The 19,262-nt window shown below is 44.3% G+C and overlaps 1 protein-coding gene across 11 annotated transcripts in view; it reads right to left on the bottom strand.

Moving 5' to 3' along the window:
- Nucleotides 1-19,262, bottom strand: part of BLTP1 (bridge-like lipid transfer protein family member 1) — a 478,785-nt gene that overhangs the window by 376,496 nt on the left and 83,027 nt on the right. For all 11 annotated transcript variants that reach the window (XM_089672161.1, XM_089672163.1, XM_089672166.1 and 8 more), the window contains exon 5: nucleotides 16,648-16,712. In XM_089672161.1, coding sequence (XP_089528287.1) covers nucleotides 16,648-16,712 — 65 coding nt within the window. The remainder of the gene's footprint in view (nucleotides 1-16,647; nucleotides 16,713-19,262) is intronic.

Here is a 19,262-nt window from a genome sequence, read left to right as displayed (position 1 = left end):
TGCCCTCCAGAGGATTTACCCCCCTTAATGACCAGGCCTCTTCTTGCTATTTGGCGCTGCACTATTTCAACTGACAATTGCACAGTTATGCAATGCTGTACCCAAACGAAATTTAAGTCCTTTTTTTTTACACAAATAGAGCTTTCTTTCGGTGGCATTTGATCACCTGTGCGCTTTTTATTTTTTGGGCTTTAAACAAAAAAGACCAAAAATTTTGACGAAAAACTATATTTTTTACTTTCGGCTATAAAAAATATATAGTAAACTCAAAGTTAGTCATAAATTTAGGCCAAAATGGATTCTGCTACATGGTTTTGGTAAAAAAAATCCCAACATTATTATTATTATTATACAGTATTTATAAAGCGCCGATAGTTCGCTCAGTGCTGTACATTACAAAGGGGGACAGAACATGTGACAGAACAATAACAATACAATGCAAAACATGAGGGGATTGAGGGCCCTGCTCTTTCGAGCTTTCAATCTAGGAGGGAGGGGATGGTGGTACAGGAGGAGATAGCTGTGGGGGATGGAGTGGTAGGAAGAGTGGAGGAGCTCGGCAAGTTAGCAGGGGGTGGGGTAGGCTTCCCTGAAGAGATGGGTTTTCAAGGTGCGCCTAAAGGAGAGGAGAGTAGGTGATAATCTGATGGGTTGGGGCAAGGGGTTCCAGAGGATGGGTGACACCCTGGAGAAGTCCTGGAAGTGGGCATGGGAGGAGGAGACCAGGGAACTAGAGAGAAGGAGGTCTTGTGAGGAGCGGAGTGTGCGTGTTGGGTGGTACTTGGATATTAGGTCAGTGATGTAGTTCGGGGCAGTATGGTGGACGGCTTTGTATGTCAGAATTAGGATTTTGAATTTGATCCGTTGCGCAATCGGAAGCCAGTGGAGGGATTGGCAGAGGGGGGTGGCAGAGATGGAGCGGTTGGAAAGGTGAATGAGTCTGGCTGCCGTATTCAGGATTGGCTGAAGCGGGGATACCCAGCGGCGAGGCAGGCCAGTAAGGAGGGAGTTGCAGTAATCGAGTCGTGATATGATGAGGGAGTGGATGAGCTGTTTAGTGGTTTCTGGGGTTAGGAACGTGCGTATTTTGGCGATGTTGCGGAGGTGGAGTCTGCACGAGCTTGTTAAAGATTGGACTTGGGGCTGGAAGGATAGGTTGGAGTCCAGAATGACACCAAGTACTCTGGCCTGCGGGGCGGGTTTGATGGTGGCGTTGTTGGACATGATGGAGAAGTCAGTAGGGGGTGGTGTCTGGGCTGGGGGGAAGACAGGAAACTCGGTCTTGGAGAGGTTTAGTTTAAGGAAGTGGAGCGACATCCAGTCAGATATGTCGCTCAATAGGTGTGTGATTCGGGCCTAGACCGAGGGGGTGAGGTGGGAGGTTGAGAGATAGATTTGTGTGTCGTCGGCATATAGGTGGTAGTTGAAACCGTGAGAGTGTATGAGTTGGCCAAGGGAGGAGGTGTAGATGGAGAAGAGAAGGGGCCCGAGGACGGAGCCTTGAGGGACCCCAACAGAGAGGGGGAGTGAGAGGGAGGTGGTAGCATTATAGGTAACGCTGAAAGAGCGTTTTGACAGGTAGGATGAGAGCCAGGAGAGAGCAGAATCTCTGAGGCCGAGGGAGTGTAGTTTTGTGAGAGTTTGAGTAAGGCAGTTTCGGTGGAGTGTAGGGGACGGAAGGCGGACTGTAGGGGATCGATGAGGTTGTTGTCGTTGAGGTGAGAGCATAGGCGGGTGTAGACTAGGCACTCGAGGAGTTTAGATGTAAATGGGAGCAGGGAGATGGGTCTGAGGTTGTTTGGGTCATGGGGGTCCAGGGAGGGCTTTTTAAGTATGGGGGTGATGTGTGTATATTGATTGCTTTGTGTGAAAGTTATAGCGTCTACAAACTATGGTATAGATACTGCAATTCACGCCATTTTTTGCTATACACCGCTGCACTAGTTTAACTGACAATTGCACGGTCATGCAATACAGCACATAAATGAAACGTAAAGAAAGATAAATAAAAGAGTGAAGATCCTCCTGCGCTCTTATGGTCCTGAAGAAGTCACGAGGTCACGTGATGCAACGCGTCAACGGCACTTACGTGTGACGCACTTCTGGCGTGGCGCCATTTTTGTACACCTATTAGCGCTTTTTCTTCATGCAGTACACCTTGCATATTGGATTCTACCTTGATACAAGCTGGATACTGTGCTCATTGGATTCTACCTTGATACAAGCTGGATACTGTGCTCATTGGATTCTACCTTGATATATGCTGGACTCTACTTCATGTAAGCTACATTTATGTAAGTGCACTTCTGGCTTATTTCCTTTATATACCATTAAACAGTAATACACTATGGAGATATGTTCTCTTTCTGTTCTATGGGCATATGATTTATGACATCTATGAGAGTGCTAAAGCCGCCTGCACACCGGTCACGTGGAATGGTGATTAGTATTATCTTTTGGCACCATCTGAATAATTGGTTCAGAGTGGTTACTCTGAGGATCCAGAGGAGTTTTTTTGCTTTGTGGCCCTGCAGGGTCATGAAGTAGAGGTGAGAGGCCATTGCAGCCATTCCTTTGGGGATCACATTGAGGGTGTTTTGACATCCACACCGTGCATGAACAGGAAGATCACTGCACCAATTTATGGACTTTTTAATCATCTTATATGTGATGTGTGTTTCACATAGTGTGTTGTTTTGATCCCTTAGCAGGGATTCACATCAGTGTTTGCAACCTTGTGTCCCATCAGGGTACTTGGGGGTCACAATTTATTATATCCCCAGTGGCCACTCTTGTTGTGTGATCACTGATAGGTCTGATTTTTAGACCTTTTATATTTTATCTGTTTTATACACTTTATCACCCATGATTGTTTATTTTTCTATAATAGCGCTGCATCATTATATGTATAAATGAAACGTATGTCCTTTTTTTCACACAAATAGAGCTTTTTTTCAGTGGTATTTGATCACCTGTGCGTCTTTTATTTTTGGCGCTATAAACGAAAAAAAATTTTGAGAAAAAGATAATTTTGAAAAAAAACGATATTTTCTCATTTCTGTCATAACAAATATAAAAAAACTCAAATTTCATCATAAATTTAGGCCAAAATGTATTCTGCTACATGTTTTTGGTTTTAAAAAAATCCCAATAGGGAGGCTCTGTTTCAGGAGCGGACACCCACCATTCCCATTGACCAGCTCGAATGTGACTGCATACACCGTGCATTGGGACCCAGACGACCGGATGGGCCCCCGAGGGACATTATCATCAAGTTCACTTACTATTGCACTAAGGAAACTATCCTCTTGGCGGCCAGCAACAACCCAGACCTCAGATTCCAGGGGCATCGCTACCAGCTCTCCATGGACCTCTCCCAGACCACTCTTCAGAAATGCCGCCAGTTGATCCCTTTCACTTCGGTCCTGGTGAACCGTAGAATTAAATACACCTGGGGCTTTCCGTTCAGCCTCACCTTCAACTACCAGGGCCGCAGTCACTCTGTTGCCACGCCGGAGGCGGCCCACTCTCTCCTGGAATCTTTACACCTTCTTTTGCCAGAATCCGCTACTCAGAGCCCAGCTCATTCATTCGGATCCCTGGCTAGGCAGCTTCCTCTGGGCCACCTCTGGGAGCAGACCCCTCTACGATCAAGTCCGGCCTGCTCTTCTCCGGGCTGAAGATGTATCTTGGACCTCCCACGTTGCGTTTCATCGTTGGACTTTCTTGACAGGACTGTGAGTTTGGCCCTTAGAGCTTTTCCAGTTTGTTAGCGTTCCAGGTTGGGCCTGATCCGGCATGTTCCCTTGGGTTCCATCCCTGAGTGGGGGGAGGGGGTCTCCTGGACTTATGGATTATGAATTTTTGCTTTCGTGGCCTACCACGGGTCCGGGTGACGTTGCTCGGGTCCCGGTTGGTAGAATGAGGTGATGGTTCCCTCAGTCTCCGGGGTGGGATATTGGCCTGGTAGGACTGGGTTGGGTGTCGCTCCTACTGGGAGGTGGGTGGGGGACCACTTGGGCTGTGTTGTGTTGTACCACAGCGGCCTGTAGTCGTCCTCCTGGAGGGGGTTGGCCCCCTAGTTTAGCTGGGTTTCTATGGGGATGTTATTGCGGATGTTCTCACTTCTGGAACTCATATTTTTTTCTATTACTTTGCTACCCCGTTATATTGTGTTTATTGCCTTTTTGCCCCCTGAGGGCTTATGTTTTTGATGTGTCCCTTTGCAGCCATGTGTCCGGTGATAGAGCCACCCCCAACTGGTATCCTTCAAGTGTAGGAGGATGCATGTCACCACTGGCGTGACACGATTGTACTGTTGTATATACTTCTTGTGTCATTTTCTTTTTTTCTTTTATGCAGGGTTTCGGGACGCCATGGTCCGATCGCCATTGGGAGTGGAAATTGTTGGCCGACGTATGCTTTTTCTGCTGAGTGTGCTGTGCTAATACTGCTATGGCCTCTCCCCTTCTGAAAGTACACTCACAAAATGTTCAAGGCTTCAATTCGCCTCCGAAGCGAGCTAAAGTTTTTCAACACCTCAAATCGCAACAAATCGACGTGGTATGTTTAAAGGAGACCAGGTTTTCTCAGTCCTCCGCTCCACGGTATCTTTCACCTCATTACTACACCTTTTACACGGCCTCGACTCCTCAGAAACGCCGGGGTGTACTGATAGCTTTCAAACGCAATCTCCCTTTTGTCTGTGCTTGGAATATAGCGGACCCCACTGGCAGGTATTTGCTTCTGCAGGGCACCCTCTGGGACCAGGAAGTTACTTTTGTCTCTTACTACGCGCCTAATCGCTTTCAGCATAAATTCTTTTCTCATCTTTGCACCATTGTTTCTAAGGGTCTTCCACATTGGATTGGATTCCACATTGGATAGGCGCTATGCCCGGGGGGCAGCCCCTTCTCACGACTTAGTGCTGGAGGAAAGTATGCGCTCTCTCTTGCAGACGGCAGGACTGGTGGACGTCTGGAGTGAACTTCACACAACTGAGCGCGACGTTACATTCTATTCCAATCCTCATGACAGTTTTTGTAGAATTGACCACATATTCATGCATGTCCAGCAGCTTCCCTTCGTCAGGCAGATAGCTATTCCCTCCTCGCCCTGGTCGGACCATGATCCGTACTCCTCCTTGCCCTCTCTGGGTCGGTACGGCGCCCCTTTCACTGGCGCATTAATGATTCTCTAATGACCACTCAGGTTATCTGCCAACAAATAGAATCTTTCTCACGCACATACTTCGGAGAAAACTCGGGATCTGTCTCTTCGGCAGTGCCCCTGTAGGAGGCGCATAAAGACACGGTGCGGGGTCATGTTATACAGCTGGCGGCGGTTCGGAAGCGGGAGCGCTGATTTTTGGAGCTTCATTCTCTACTGGCCTTTGCGGATGCTCGTTAGAAGAAATTTCCATCCGCGGCCCATAAACGCGCATGGGACGCTCTGGTGGCAGAATTGGACCTACTTGCCTCTTCGGAGGCGGAACGGGCCCTGCGTTGGAACAAACACAAATTTTATTCCTGTGCTAATAAGCCGGGTCTGATGATGGCCAGGAAACTCAATTCTGTGGTGAAACCACAGAAATCGATCCGATTGCGACTTCCCGCGGATGGCTATACAGTACTTCTAATCCCCAGCAGATTGTCTCTCCCGTTTCGCAGACTTCCTTCCGGGCCTTTACGCTAAACCAGATCCCTTCCCTGTGGCTCAGGCAGAGGCATTCTTCCAAGATCTCCGACTTCCTGAATTATCCAAGGCAGTGCAGATGGCCCTCAACGCTGGTGTCACCGTATCAGAAGTGCTCCAAGCTATCAAATTTCAACGGTCCCAGATCCCGACGGCTTTTCCGGTCTCTATTATAAGAAATGTGCATCCCTGTTAGCGCCCTTCTTGGCTGACTATTTTAATGAGTTATGACAGGGCTCTTTGCCCTCTCCAGATGCGCTTAGAGCTCATATCTCCACGATTCCTAAAATGACCGATGATGTGCAGGAACCGCAAGCCTTCCGGCCCATTTCTCTTCTTAATGAAGACCTGAAGATATTGGGCAAGATTCTTAGTCTTCGTATCAATAAATATTTGCGTAGTCTGGTCCACAGGGACCAAGTAGGTTTTGTCCCTGGGAGGCAGGCGGGTGATAACGTTCGTAAGGTGGTCCATCTTATACATTTTCTTCAACAGCAGAAAATCCTGGGATTTTTACTGTCCTTAAACATATATAAAGCCTTTGATTCTTTATCCTGGGAATATCGGCAGTTTGTGCTAGTCTCATTAGGGTTTTGGGGATTCTATTCTTTCTTTGATTCAAGCCTTGTATTCTTCCCCTTCAGCTTCTGTTAAATATGCTGGGTATTTCTCAGATCCCTTTCCTATTTAGCAAGGGATGGGACAGGGCTGCCCCCTGTCCCCAGCGATTTTTGCCCTGGCGCTTGAGCTGCTGGCTTTAGCGCTCCGGACCGATTGTAATGTATCGGGGGATCCATACGCAGGATAGGAGTTCAAGTTGAACCTTTTTGCGGACAATGTCCTCTTGACTCTCACTAATCCCCTGACGACGCTTCCAAATTTTCAACAGGTTCATGAGAGCTTCTCCTTGATTTCGGGTCTCTGTATTAATTTGGATAAAACTGTTGCTCTCAATATTACTTTGGCCTCAGATTTGGTTTCGCGCCTACAATCCCACTTCCCTTACAAATGGCCTTCCTCTTCTCTTGAATACCTACAGTTGCAAGAAAAAGTATGTGAACCCCTTGGGATTACGTGGAGTTTTACAAGAATTGGGCATAAAATGTGCTCTGAACGTCATCTAAGTCACAACAATAGAAGAACACTGTCTGCTGAACATAATACTACACAAACATTAGATGTTGCCATGGTTTAATTGCACATAACATGTAAACATTTACAGTGCAGGGAGGAAAAAGTATGTCAGGCCCTAGCTTAATGACTTCTCCCAGAGCTAATTGGAGCCAGGAGTGAGCCAACCTTGACTCCAATCAGTGTGATGATATTGAAAGTGTTGCTGACAGCTGTCCTGCCCTTAAAAAACACACACCTGTTTTGGGTTTACTGGTTTCAAGAAGCACGGTCTGATGTGAACCATGCCTTGCAGAAAAGAGCTCTCAGAAGACCTACAATCAAGAATTGTTGACTTGCATGAAGCTGGAAAGGGTTACAAAAGTATCTCCAAAAGCCTTGATGTTCATGTGTCCACGGTAAGACAGACTGTCTACAAATGGAGAAAGTTTAGCACTGTTGCTACTCTCCCTAGGCGTGGTCGTCCTGTAAAAATGACTGCAAGAGCACAGCGCAGAATGCTGCATGAGGTAAAGAAGAATCCCAGAGTGTCAGCTAAAGACCTACAGAAATCTCTGGCACATGCTAACATTTTTATTGACATATCTACAATAAGGAAAACATTAAACAAGAATGGAGTACATGGGAGGACACCACGGAGGAAGCCACGGCTGTCCAAAAAGAATATTGCAGCACGTTTGAAGTTTGCAAAAGAGCACCTGGGTGTTCCACATCACTCCTTGCAAAATATACTGTGGACAGATGAAACCAAGATTGAGTTGTTTGGGAAGAACAAACAACACTATGTGTGGAGAAAAAAAAGCACAGCACACCAACATCAAAACCTCATCCCCACTGTAAAACATGGCGGAGGGAGCATCATGGTTTGGGGCTGCTTTGCTGCCTCAGGGCCTGGACGGATTGTTGTCATTGATGGGAAAATGAATTCCAGAGTTTATCAAGACATTTTGCAGGAAAACGTACGACCATCTGTCCGCCAACTGAAGCTCCGCAGAGGATGGATGATGCAACAGGACAATGACCCAAAGCATACAAGTAATTCAACAAAACAATGGCTGCAACAGCACAGAATACACCTTCTGGAGTGGCCCAGTCAGAGTCCTGACCTCAACCCGATTGAAATGCTGTGGCATGACCTTAAGAGAGCGATTCACACCAGACATCCCAAGAATATTGCTACACTGAAACAGTTTTGTGAAGAGGAGTGGTCCAAAATTACTCCAGATCGTTGTGCAGGTCTGATCTGCAACTACAGGAAACGTTTGGTTGAGGTTATTGCTGCCAAAGTAGGGTCAACCAGTTATTAAGTCCAAAGGTTCACATACTTTTTCCTCCCTGCACTGTGAATGTTTACATGTTATGTGCAATTAAATCATGGCAACATCTAATGTTTATGTAGTATTATGTTCAGCAGACTGTGTTCTTCTATTGTTGTGACTTGATGTTCAGAGCACATTTTTTGCCCAATTCATGCAAAACTCCACGTAATCCCAAGGGGTTCACATACTTTTTCTTGCAACTGTAGGCATTCGCTTGACCCCCACCTATGACTCGTTGTTTGCTGTAAATTATCCATTGTTTCGCTCTGTGTCCTCTCTCATGCATTCTTGGCAATTTCCGCACCTGTCTTGGATAGAACGGGTTAATTCAGTGAAAATGACCATCTTGCCTAAATTGTTATACTATTTTCGCACCCTCCCAGTGCAGGTTCCTCATTTTCTTCGGGTGATTAAGGTGAAGATTATGCATTTTATCTGGGCTGATAAGCGCCCCCGAGTCTACAGAAATACACTTTTTGTTCATAGACTCCAGGGTGGTCTTGGGGTGCCTAATGTAACTAAGTATTATCAGGCAAGCCAGATTGCCCCGCTGTCTATGTTGCATGCTTCCTCAGACGTTCCTCTCTGGGTCCTGCTGGAAATAATTGTGCCCCTATCGCAACATCGATGCTTCTATGGCTTCCCCCTGCCCTGCGCCCTATGGCACTGAGCCCGATTTTGCTCCATGGCTTACAAGTGTGGGAGTCGGTACGTTACTCCAGTGGCCTGATGTCACCTTTCTTGCCTTTGCTCCCAATTACTAACAACCCTCTCTTCCCACCGGGTTTAGATCAACCAAGGGCGTTTTCTTGGTGGGTGGCCAATGGTTTTTGCAGGTGCGACACTTTTTGACTTCTTGGTCCTTCCCTACCTGGAATTCTCTTCGGGAGTCTGGCAGAATTTTTTGGTTACCTTCAATTGTGGCATTGGATGATCTCACTGCGGGTCTCTTCCGCTTTCCCATACCAGAAATCTGCCTTTGAACTACTGCATACAAGAATCATCAAAATTTACGGGCAAGTTCTAGCAGAGATCAGGCCTGATTCTGCGAACACTGCAGTTCTGTGTGCAATGTATCAAGTGACAGTGACCTATTGACAGTGCATTTGCTGGGATGGGGGGGGGGGGTGAGCGTAGGGGCTAAACGCAGGTGCGGGCAGGTGCCGGGGCTGATCCCGCTAACACTGCGTTTTTGGGGACACTATACTAATGTGAACGCTGGTATAGTGCTGATCTGATCAAAGATATTTATCCATTCAGACACTATACTAGCAATGGAGGTTTATTGTGCATGAGTGTGTTCCTGGCAATCAAGGGGTTAAATGTGATTACTGGTGTACTGGCGGGCAATCTGACGCTATCTGGGAGAAGCGTGAAAACCAAGCAGTGTGAATCACCTTTGTGTGTGTGTGTGTGATTTTGCGCACCCTGTAGCAGTATTTCTGCTATGGGGCAGTCAGGAAGCAGTTAAAGAAGTTGAAAAGACCAACAATTTTGAGAAAAAAAAACAATATTTTTGACTTTTTGCTAATAAATATGTCCAGTAAAAAAATTTAAAAATTAAATTGTCATAAATTTAAGCCAAAATGTATTTTGCGACAAATCTTTGCTAAAACAAAAATCCCAATACATGTAAATTAATTTTTCTATACTAATAATGGCGGTGATCAGCGACTTATAGTGGGACTGACTGCGGCGGGCATTCTGACCTGGGGTCACTGATATCCCTAGTGACACCAATACATTGATCAGTGCTACAAAAAAAATGCACTGACACAGTACTAATGGCACTGGGCAGGAATGGGTTAACATGAGGGGCAATCAAAGGGTAACTGTGTGACAGGAGTGTTTTACTAGGGGGCAGGGGGTGTGTTCTTCTCTGTAAGCACACTGCTCTGAATGGCTCTGCTCAGCCATCCAGAGCAGTGTGCCCAAACTCACAGGAAAAAGGACTGTTGGTAAACAAAGCAGCCCTCCTCTCTGACAGTGATCGCTGGTAATCAACTGATTTAGAAACTGCAAATATTTATAAAAAAGTATTGGGTTTAATTGTTTTAGAAAAGAAAATTGTTAGAGACAAAGCAATTTCAGACAGAGAACTCTGTAAAACTCCCCAACAAGACCAGTAATCACATTTACTTTTATCCCGAGGAATGCTAGAAACAGGTTTCTAGAAGCCACACCCCCATATTACAATTTTACGGATGTTTTTTGTTTTTGAGTGATTATTGCAAATGTCTGTGAAGACATATTAATATACCTTGTATACAAAGTAGTGAATTCTTGGCGGCTGGCTGCATACTTGCAGTCCTCATATTACAGCAATTTGTGTACAATATGAAGGAAGTGCATCATCAACTGCATAATAATAAATCCTTTACTAAACCCTGTAACTCTAAATAACAGGATTAATCTCAAGTACTTTTGTTCTTTTCCCTGACAAATTTTCCTCATGACCATGACCGAGGTCAAAACCACAGACAATCACACTAAGTAAACACTTCACACTGGGGATTTACAGCTGCTGTTGTGTAATTCAGAATCAATGAGAAGAACAATATTAACCAAATCCTCATTCCTTTATCAAGATTCAATTTTAACTGGATAATTAGTGTATTTATTTACTTGTCTTTAATCTCAAAACTGTTGGAACTATTCACGACCATGAATATCATTAAAAAAATCCAACCACTCAGCAATAAAGAACAAAATAAGATATGACTATATAATAAAAAAAAAAGGATATGTAAACCCTCACCTTGTAAAACAACCCATCCAGTTTAAAATAGAAAGGAAAGGTAAAAAAAAAAATATTATAAATACTTTTTCCCTCTTTTTGATAAGTGATCACATTCCCTCTGTTCTCAGCTGCATAAGAGCTGGGGGAGGAGACACAGCAGAGCACTGGTCTCCCCAGTGAAGGGCTGTATTAGGTCTGATCACTGGAAGAGAGCAGGCTGAGTTCCCAGCATAGTTAGAGAACTGACCACGGTGTGTTCTCCTGTTCAGTGTGGTCAGTTTTTAACAGAAAAGCAGAGGGACTGGCAGGAACATCTTGGATTTCACACAAAAGGAAGCAACACAAAGAGAACAGGATACTTTTTCACACAAGCACATGGTCCAGTAGGCACATATCAGGAGTATGAAATATTGAGTTTACATACTCTTTAACCACTTTCCCGCTGCCTTATAGCAGAAATACCGCTAGAGGGCAGCAGGAGTGCGCAAAATCACGTATATATTTGTAATTTTGCATTTCTGGGTAGGGCGCCCTACCCGCGCACTCATTGGTGGCCTCACCTGATGATCACCGGGTCTCGGACGGTGATTCCCCGCCGGCACCCGGCGATCGCCATGTATCACCGAAGGGGGAGACACCTGTATGTAAACAATACAGATCTCTCCCCTGTCAGCTCCTGCACATTGCTTTGTATTGCTCTGCATAGCAGAGCAATACAAAGCAATGTACTTACACAGTAATGTACATACACAGCACACTGTAAAACACAGCACAGCACACAGTTAACCCTTTGATCGCCCCACGTTATCCCCTTCCTGCCCAGTGTCATTAGTACAGTGTCAGTGCTTTTTATTAGAACTTATCACTGTATTGGTGTCATTGGGATGTCAGTGACATCAAGTCAGTTCCCCCCCAGTGTCAGAATGCCCGCCTCAGTCCCACTATAAGTCGCTGATCGCCGCCATTACTAGTATTAAAAAGAAATTCCAGTATCTATACAGCCATTTGCACACACTATAAAACTTTCATGTAAACCAATTAATTTACAAGTATTGGGATTTTTTTCAGCAAAGACATGTAGCAGAATACATTTTGGCCTAAATGTATGATGAAATTAGATTTTTTGAAATTTTTACTGGACATGTTTAATAGCAATATATCAAGCATATTGTTTTTTTCTCAAAATTGTCAGTCTTTTTTCTTTATAGTGCAAAAAAAAAAAAAAACAGAGGCAATCAAATACCACCGAAAGAAATCTCTATTTGTGGGGAAAAAGGACACATTTCATTTGGGTGCAGCATTGCATGACCGCGCAATTGTCAGTGAAAGTAACACAGCGCCGTATCACAAACAAAATGGCCTGGTCAGGAAGGGGGGTAAATCCTCTGGAGGGCAAATGGGTAAAGGCAATGCCAAGCAACAACACTGACAAATCAGAGCATAAGGGGATCCCTTCTTAAAAACACACACTAAAGCAATTAGTTTAAACTAATTTATCCCCTTTTTACCACCCCCTTTTTAAGGAGGACAAACTTTAAAAACATCACCTCCTACTCTTTATTTCATTGAGGAATTCAAGGTCAGGGATACAAGTCACTCTTTATCGCTCAGGGATACAAGTCACTCTTTATCGCTCAAGACCTCTTGATCTGAAGTATTGGTTTGCTAGTCTGAAAGCTTTTGTCAACCACTCAGCCACAATGGTTTTTGTTTTATTTAACTCACAGAGACCATTTTAGCCAATGCACATTGTAACACTAGGCCTTTGGTACCTACCGTATTTGCCGGCATATAAGACGACTTTTCAACCCCTGAAAATCTTCTGAAAAGTCGGGGGTCGTCTTATACGCCGGTATACGGCGAGCCGGTGTGTCAGGGCGGCACTTTTTCTAGGGGCGGTGTCCTCCAATGGACACTAAATACAGGGGTGGGCAGAGGGGCTGCTGTACCTTACCTGGCTCCGGTCCCGGTCCCACGATGATCCAGTCCAGGAAGCGCGGCTGCTCCTTCTTTCAGTTCGGCCGTTCGATGGTCGCGCGGCCGCTCGGCTCCGCCTCCTTACCGGTGATTGGGCACCAGCGCACACAGGCGACCAATCACCGGCGAGGAGGCGGAGCCGAACGGCCCCGCGAAAATTAAGCTGCCGAACTGAAAGAAGGAGCAGCCGCTCCTCTCCCCCACTGACACTAACGATGGGGCACTATTCCTCCTCCACACTGACACCAATGATGGGGCACTATTCCTCCTCCCCACTGACACCAATGATGGGGCACTATTCCTCCCCCACTGACACCAATGATGGGGCACTATTCCTCCCCCATTGACACCAATGATGGGGCACTATTCCTCCTCCACACTGACACCAATGATGGGGCACTATTCCTCCTCCACACTGACACCAATGATGGGGCACTATTCCTCCTCCACACTGACACTAATGATGGGGCACTATTCCTCCCCCACTGACACCAATGATGGGGCACTATTCCTCCCCCACTGACACCAACGATGGGGCACTATTCCTCCCCCACTGACACCAACGATGGGGCACTATTCCTCCCCCACTGACACCAACGATGGGGCACTATTCCTCCCCCACTGACACCAACGATGGGGCACTATTCCTCCCCCACTGACACCAACGATGGGGCACTATTCCTCCCCCACTGACACCAATGATGGGGCACTTTTCTCCCCACTGATACCAATGATGGGGCACTTTTCTCCCCACTGATACCAATGATGGGGCACTATTCTCCCCAATGACACCAATGATACTCAGTAGAAGTAGCAGAATGTAATTCCACATATATCCATGGCTTGTGCGAGAAATAAATCATTTAAATGACAACTTCGTGTAAAAAAAAAAAAAAAGTTTTTGTCATTTTCCAGAAACTTGTGGAAAAAAAATAAATCTTCCATGGACTCAATATGCCTCTCAGCAGATAGCTTAGGGTGTCTAATTTCTGAAAAGGGGTCATTTGAGGGTGCTTGTACTATTCTGGTATTTTAGCACCTCAAGAAATGTGATGGGCAGTCAGAAAGTAAAAGCTATGTAAATTCCATTATCTATACCATAGTTTGTAGACGCTATAAATTTCACAAAAAGCAATCAATATACACTTATTGGGATTTTTTTAACCAAAAACATGTAGCAGAATACATTTTGGCCTAAATTTATGCCGAAATTTTAGTTTTTTTAGATCTTTTTTATGACCAAAATGAGAAAATATTGTTTAAAAAAAAAATGTTTTTCTTCAAATCTTTTTCTGGTTATAGCGCCAAAAATAAAAAGTGCACAGGTGATCAAATACCACCAAAAGAATGCTCTATTTGTGTTAAAAAAAAGGACATAAATTTCATTTATGTACCATATTGCATGACCGCGCAATTGTCCGTTAAACTAGCGCAGCGCTGTATAGCAAAAAAAGTCGTAAATTGCAGTATCTATACCATAGTTTGTAGACACTATAACTTTCACACAAAGCAATCAATGTACACTTATTGGGATTTTTTTTACCAAAAACATGTAGCAGAATACATTTTGGCCTAAATTTATAACTAACTTTGAGTTTACTATATATTTTTTATAGCTGAAAGTAAAAAATATTGTTTTTCTTCAAAATATTTGGTCTTTTTTTGTTTATAGCGTGAAAAATAAAAAGCTCACAGGTGATCAAATACCACCGAAAGAAAGCTTTGTGTGAAAAAAAGGACGTAAATTTTGTTTAGGTGCAGCATTGCATGACCGCGCAATTATCAGTTGAATTAGTGCAGCGCCGAGTAGCAAAAAGAGGCCAGGTCATTAAGGGGGTAAATCCTCGGGAGCTCAAGTGGTTAAAGTGCCAGTAACCTCTGCCTTTTTTTAAACATGCAAAACAATGGCATAATCTGCTGGTATGCATCGCATACTGGCACATTATGAAGTACTTATCTTAAAGGAAGTCCTCCAGCGGTGCGCTGTCACCACTGACAGGGCTTCCATCTTCACCCCGTCAGGTATGCTGTCCCTTCAGAGCCCACGAACCGGTGATGTCACTGGCTGCATTTAGTGTGAATATGTCAGAGATCGCCACGACGCTGGTCCCGGGGCAGGCGCAATCTCATGCAGGGATGCGGGCACTAGGTCCTGGCCAGCCACGGCGACGGAGTCCGCGCATGCGCACTGGCGTTCGCGGGTGCGCGCCGGTATTTAAATTCCCCTTGTGCTGTCACTGGTTGCCGAATGGTCGTTTCCTGTTACCTGTGTTCCTGAATCTGTTAGTGAGTATTTCTGATCCGGATTGCCTGACGTTGCTGATTTCTCCTGTCCTGAGCCCTGGCTTGCCTGACCTCGCTCCTGAATGCCCCTTTATAGATCTGACCTCCTGTTACTGACCTGGCATGTGACCCGACCATTCTCTGCCTGCTGCTTTGTACCGCACCGACCCCCCCCGGCTACCAACTCGGCTTGTCTGACTGTGCACTTGCTCATTCATCCATCCATCCCACCGGGATCTCCCAGCCTCCTCACATCAGGCTCTCACCCTGCTGGAGCCTCTGGCGGACTCCTCTACCACTGGTGGGTGTACCTGGTAGACTCCGTTGCTGCGGCTGGCCGGGACCTAGTGCCCACATCCCTGCATGAGACGGCGCACTGCGCCTGTGCCGGGACCAGCGTCGCGGCGATCCCTGACATTATATCTCCTAAATCATGCAAGTTTAAAAGATGTTCACTGTATAAGTTAAAAAAAAAAAAAAGACTACTACCACTTTAAATCTGGGGCCCAGGATATCCACATCCAGGATCCCCCATCTCTAAAATATCATGTTGAAGAGGTCAGTGGTGAGGTAATCTGATTTGCAGTTGTCCAATGTGAACCACAAAGTCTCCGTCTATGAGATGATCTGGCTACATGCTCCTAGTGCTCTCCTCAGTGGTTGATGTAGGCCACAGCTGTGGCATTGTTTGATTGCACCCAGATTGGGTGTCCTTAAAGGGTTCAGGGCTGCAGCGCTATCCTTATTGCTCTGAGCTCCAGGATGGTAATGAGCAGCTTGGATTCCATTGAAGACCATGTTCCTAGTGGGCATACTTCCTAAAAGGACAGGGTTCCAGTAAGCGGGTGTACTATCGCCAATGCCCTGAGGGCAACATTATAAGCTGGAACATCTTCCTGCTGGTGGGGTCAAGTTACAGTCCCCTAGGGCAAAGTAGAGGAGTAGCAAATCTGCATACGAGCTGCAAAAAAGAACCACAGTAGCTCTGAAGAACCTTAACAGGAAAACATTTCAGGAAAAAAACAAAAGAGAGAAAAGGTCTCTAGAAAAAGAAATGTGGCCCCACAATGAAGTTGGATGAGATGCTGAAGGATGTGGAACTTCCTTCCACAGTTGTTGGTGTCAGTGGAGAGTGTAGATGAATTCCAAAAAAATTTCAGATGGGTTTCTTAGCAAGCAAAATGTACAGGAATATGGAAAATTATAATGGCACAAACATAGATCGGTAGGATGGACTGGTGTCTGTTCAACCTTGCCAACTATGCAAGTATGAAATAGTTTACTTCTCTCAGAGCAGAGAGGTTCTCCTAAGGACACTATCAAAAAACTGAGCCTTTATGATACAGTGAAGAGTTATACTGGGCTGGCCTTGAGGAGATTGGACACTGGCAAACAAGCTGTATATAGTTAAGGCAGACTCAGAGGCCACAACTGGGTCTTAAATAAAAGCAACACAGTTTCAAAATGACAGTACATCTCCATATTAAATTTGTATATACTTACCGTGTTGTTTTTGCTTAGGGTTATACATTTTCCACCAACGAAATATAATAAATCCATCTTGAATTCTGCAATGAACAAAAAAAAATGCATTACTACTAAAAGCATACACCAGGGAACACCCAGTAAACACATAAAATAAATTTGTAATTAAGTACTAAATGGGTATGTGCAAAACTCATATACTCCCAACACACTTTCTGTCACGTTCTAAACCAAAACTAATTGTAATGGCGCCACCATTTGTGATGGAGAGTGAGGCTTTTGCAGGATACTATGTCTATATATACAACCCCTGGCAAAAAGTATAGAATCACCACTCTTGGTAAATGTTCATTCAATTGTTTGTGTAGGAAAAAAATTATCACGGACATGCTTCAAACTTATTTTCATTTAACATTCCAACCTTCTGGCTTTAAGAAAAACTTAAACTAAAAAAGAATGAAAACTGTAGTCAGTTGCAACTGTTTTTGCAAATCAAGCACAGGAAAAAAAATATGGAATCACTCAATTCTGAGGAAAATATTATAGAATCATGAAAAAAACCCACTACAGTACACCACTAGTACCTTGTTGCACCACCTCTGGCTTTTATAACAGCTTGAATTCTCTGAGGTATGGCTTTAACTATTGACAAGCATTATTCTACATCAATTCGGCTCCAACATTCGCTTATTGTAGCTGTCAGATCAACTTTGCTGGTTGGAGCCTTGTTATGGACCATTTTCTTTCATTTCCACCATAGATTTTCAATTGGATTGAGGTCCGGACTATTTGCAGGCCATGCCATTGACATTACAGGTCTCTCTTAAAGGAAAGTTTTTAAGGCTTTTGCCCTATGTCAAGATGCATTATCATCCTGAAAAATTATGTCATCATCACCACACCTTTCAATTGATGGAATAAGAAGTGTCCACATTTTCAATATAAACTTGTGCATTTATTAAAGATTTAATGACTGTCATCTCTCCCGTACCTTTACCTGACATGCAACCCCATATCATCCATGATTGTGGAAATTTACATATTTTCTTCTGGCAGTCGTCTTTATACATTTCATTGGAATGGCACCAACCAAAAACTGCAGCATCATCAGCCTGCCCAATGCAGATTTGTGATGCATCACTGAATATCACTTTCATCTAGTCATCCACAGTCCATGATTGCTTTTCTTTAGCCTATTGTAACCTTGTTTTTTTCTGTTTAGGTGTTAATGATGGTTTTCACTTGGCCTTTCTGTATGTAAATCCCATTTCCTTTAAGCAATGTCTTACAGTTTAGTCACAGACACTGAGGACTCCACTTTCTGCCCATTTGTTCCTCATTTGTTTTGTTGTGCATTTTCTGTTTTCAAGGCATATTGCTTTAAGTTTTCTATCTTGACGCTTTGGTGTCTTCCTTGGTCTACCAGTATGCTTCCCTTTTACAGCCTTCCCATTGTATTTGTACTTGGTCCAGATTTTAGACACAGCTGACTGGGAACAACCAACATCTTTTTGCAACATTCCGTGATGATTTCCCTTGAAGTTTTATAAACCCTTCTCTACTTTGTTTCAACTGACATCTCTCATGTTGGAGCAATGATTCATGTCAATCAACTTAGTGCAACAGCTCACCAAGGTGTGCAAGCATTCTTTTTTTAACTGCAGACTAATTAGCAGACGTAATCTGATGCAGATGTTTGTTTTAGAACTGCAATGATGATTCCTTAATATTTTCTTCAGAAATGAGTGATTCCATATTGTTTTCCTCTGCTTGATCTGCAAAAACAGTTGCAATTGACTACAGTTTTCTTTCTTTTTTATTTTTTAAGTGTTTCTTAACCACTTGCCTCCTGAGGATTTACCCCCTTTCCTGACCAGGACATTTTTTGGCACTACGACGCTGCGTTACTTTAACTGACAATTGCGTGGTCATGCAACGCTGCACCCAAATGAAATGTACGTCCTTTTTTTCCCACAAATAGAGCTTTCTTTCAGTGGTATTTGATCGCCTGTGCTTTTTTTTATTTTTTTGCACTATAAAAAAGAAAAAGACCGACAATTCTGAGGAAAAGAAAAAACAATATTTTTTACTTTTTTCTATTAAAAATGTCCGGTAAAAAATTTTTTAAAAATCACATTTCGTCATAAATTTAGGCCAAAATGTATTCTGCTACATGTCTTTGCTAAAAGAAATCTGAATACGTGTAAAGTTATAGTGTTTACAAATGGCGGTATATAAACTGGGATTTTTTTCATTTTTGATTTTTACTAGTAATGGCGGCGATCAGTGACTTATAGCAGGACTGTGGCGGGCATTCTGACACTGGGGGGGGACTGACTTGGTGTCACTGACATACCCAGTGACACCAATACACTGATCAGTACTAAAAAAAGAAAAGCACTGTACTAATGGCACTAGGCAGGAAAGGGTTAACATGAAGGGCAATTAAAGGGTTAACTGTGTGCAGGAAGTGTTTTACTAGAGGGCGGTGTCAGTGTGCATCACTGTAATCACACTGCTCTGGATGGCTGTGCTGTGCCCAGCCATCCAAAGCAGTGTGCCCGAGCTGACAGGGAGGAGAACTGTTAGAAATCCAAACAGTTCTCTTCCCCCCATCGGAGATCTTCAGAAAT

This window comes from Staurois parvus, unplaced genomic scaffold (genome assembly GCF_062004578.1).
Source record: "Staurois parvus isolate SC_StPar_1 unplaced genomic scaffold, SC_StPar_1.0 ptg000122l, whole genome shotgun sequence".
NCBI lineage: Eukaryota > Metazoa > Chordata > Amphibia > Anura > Ranidae > Staurois > Staurois parvus.
This window is presented reverse-complemented; position numbering and strand designations above follow the sequence as displayed.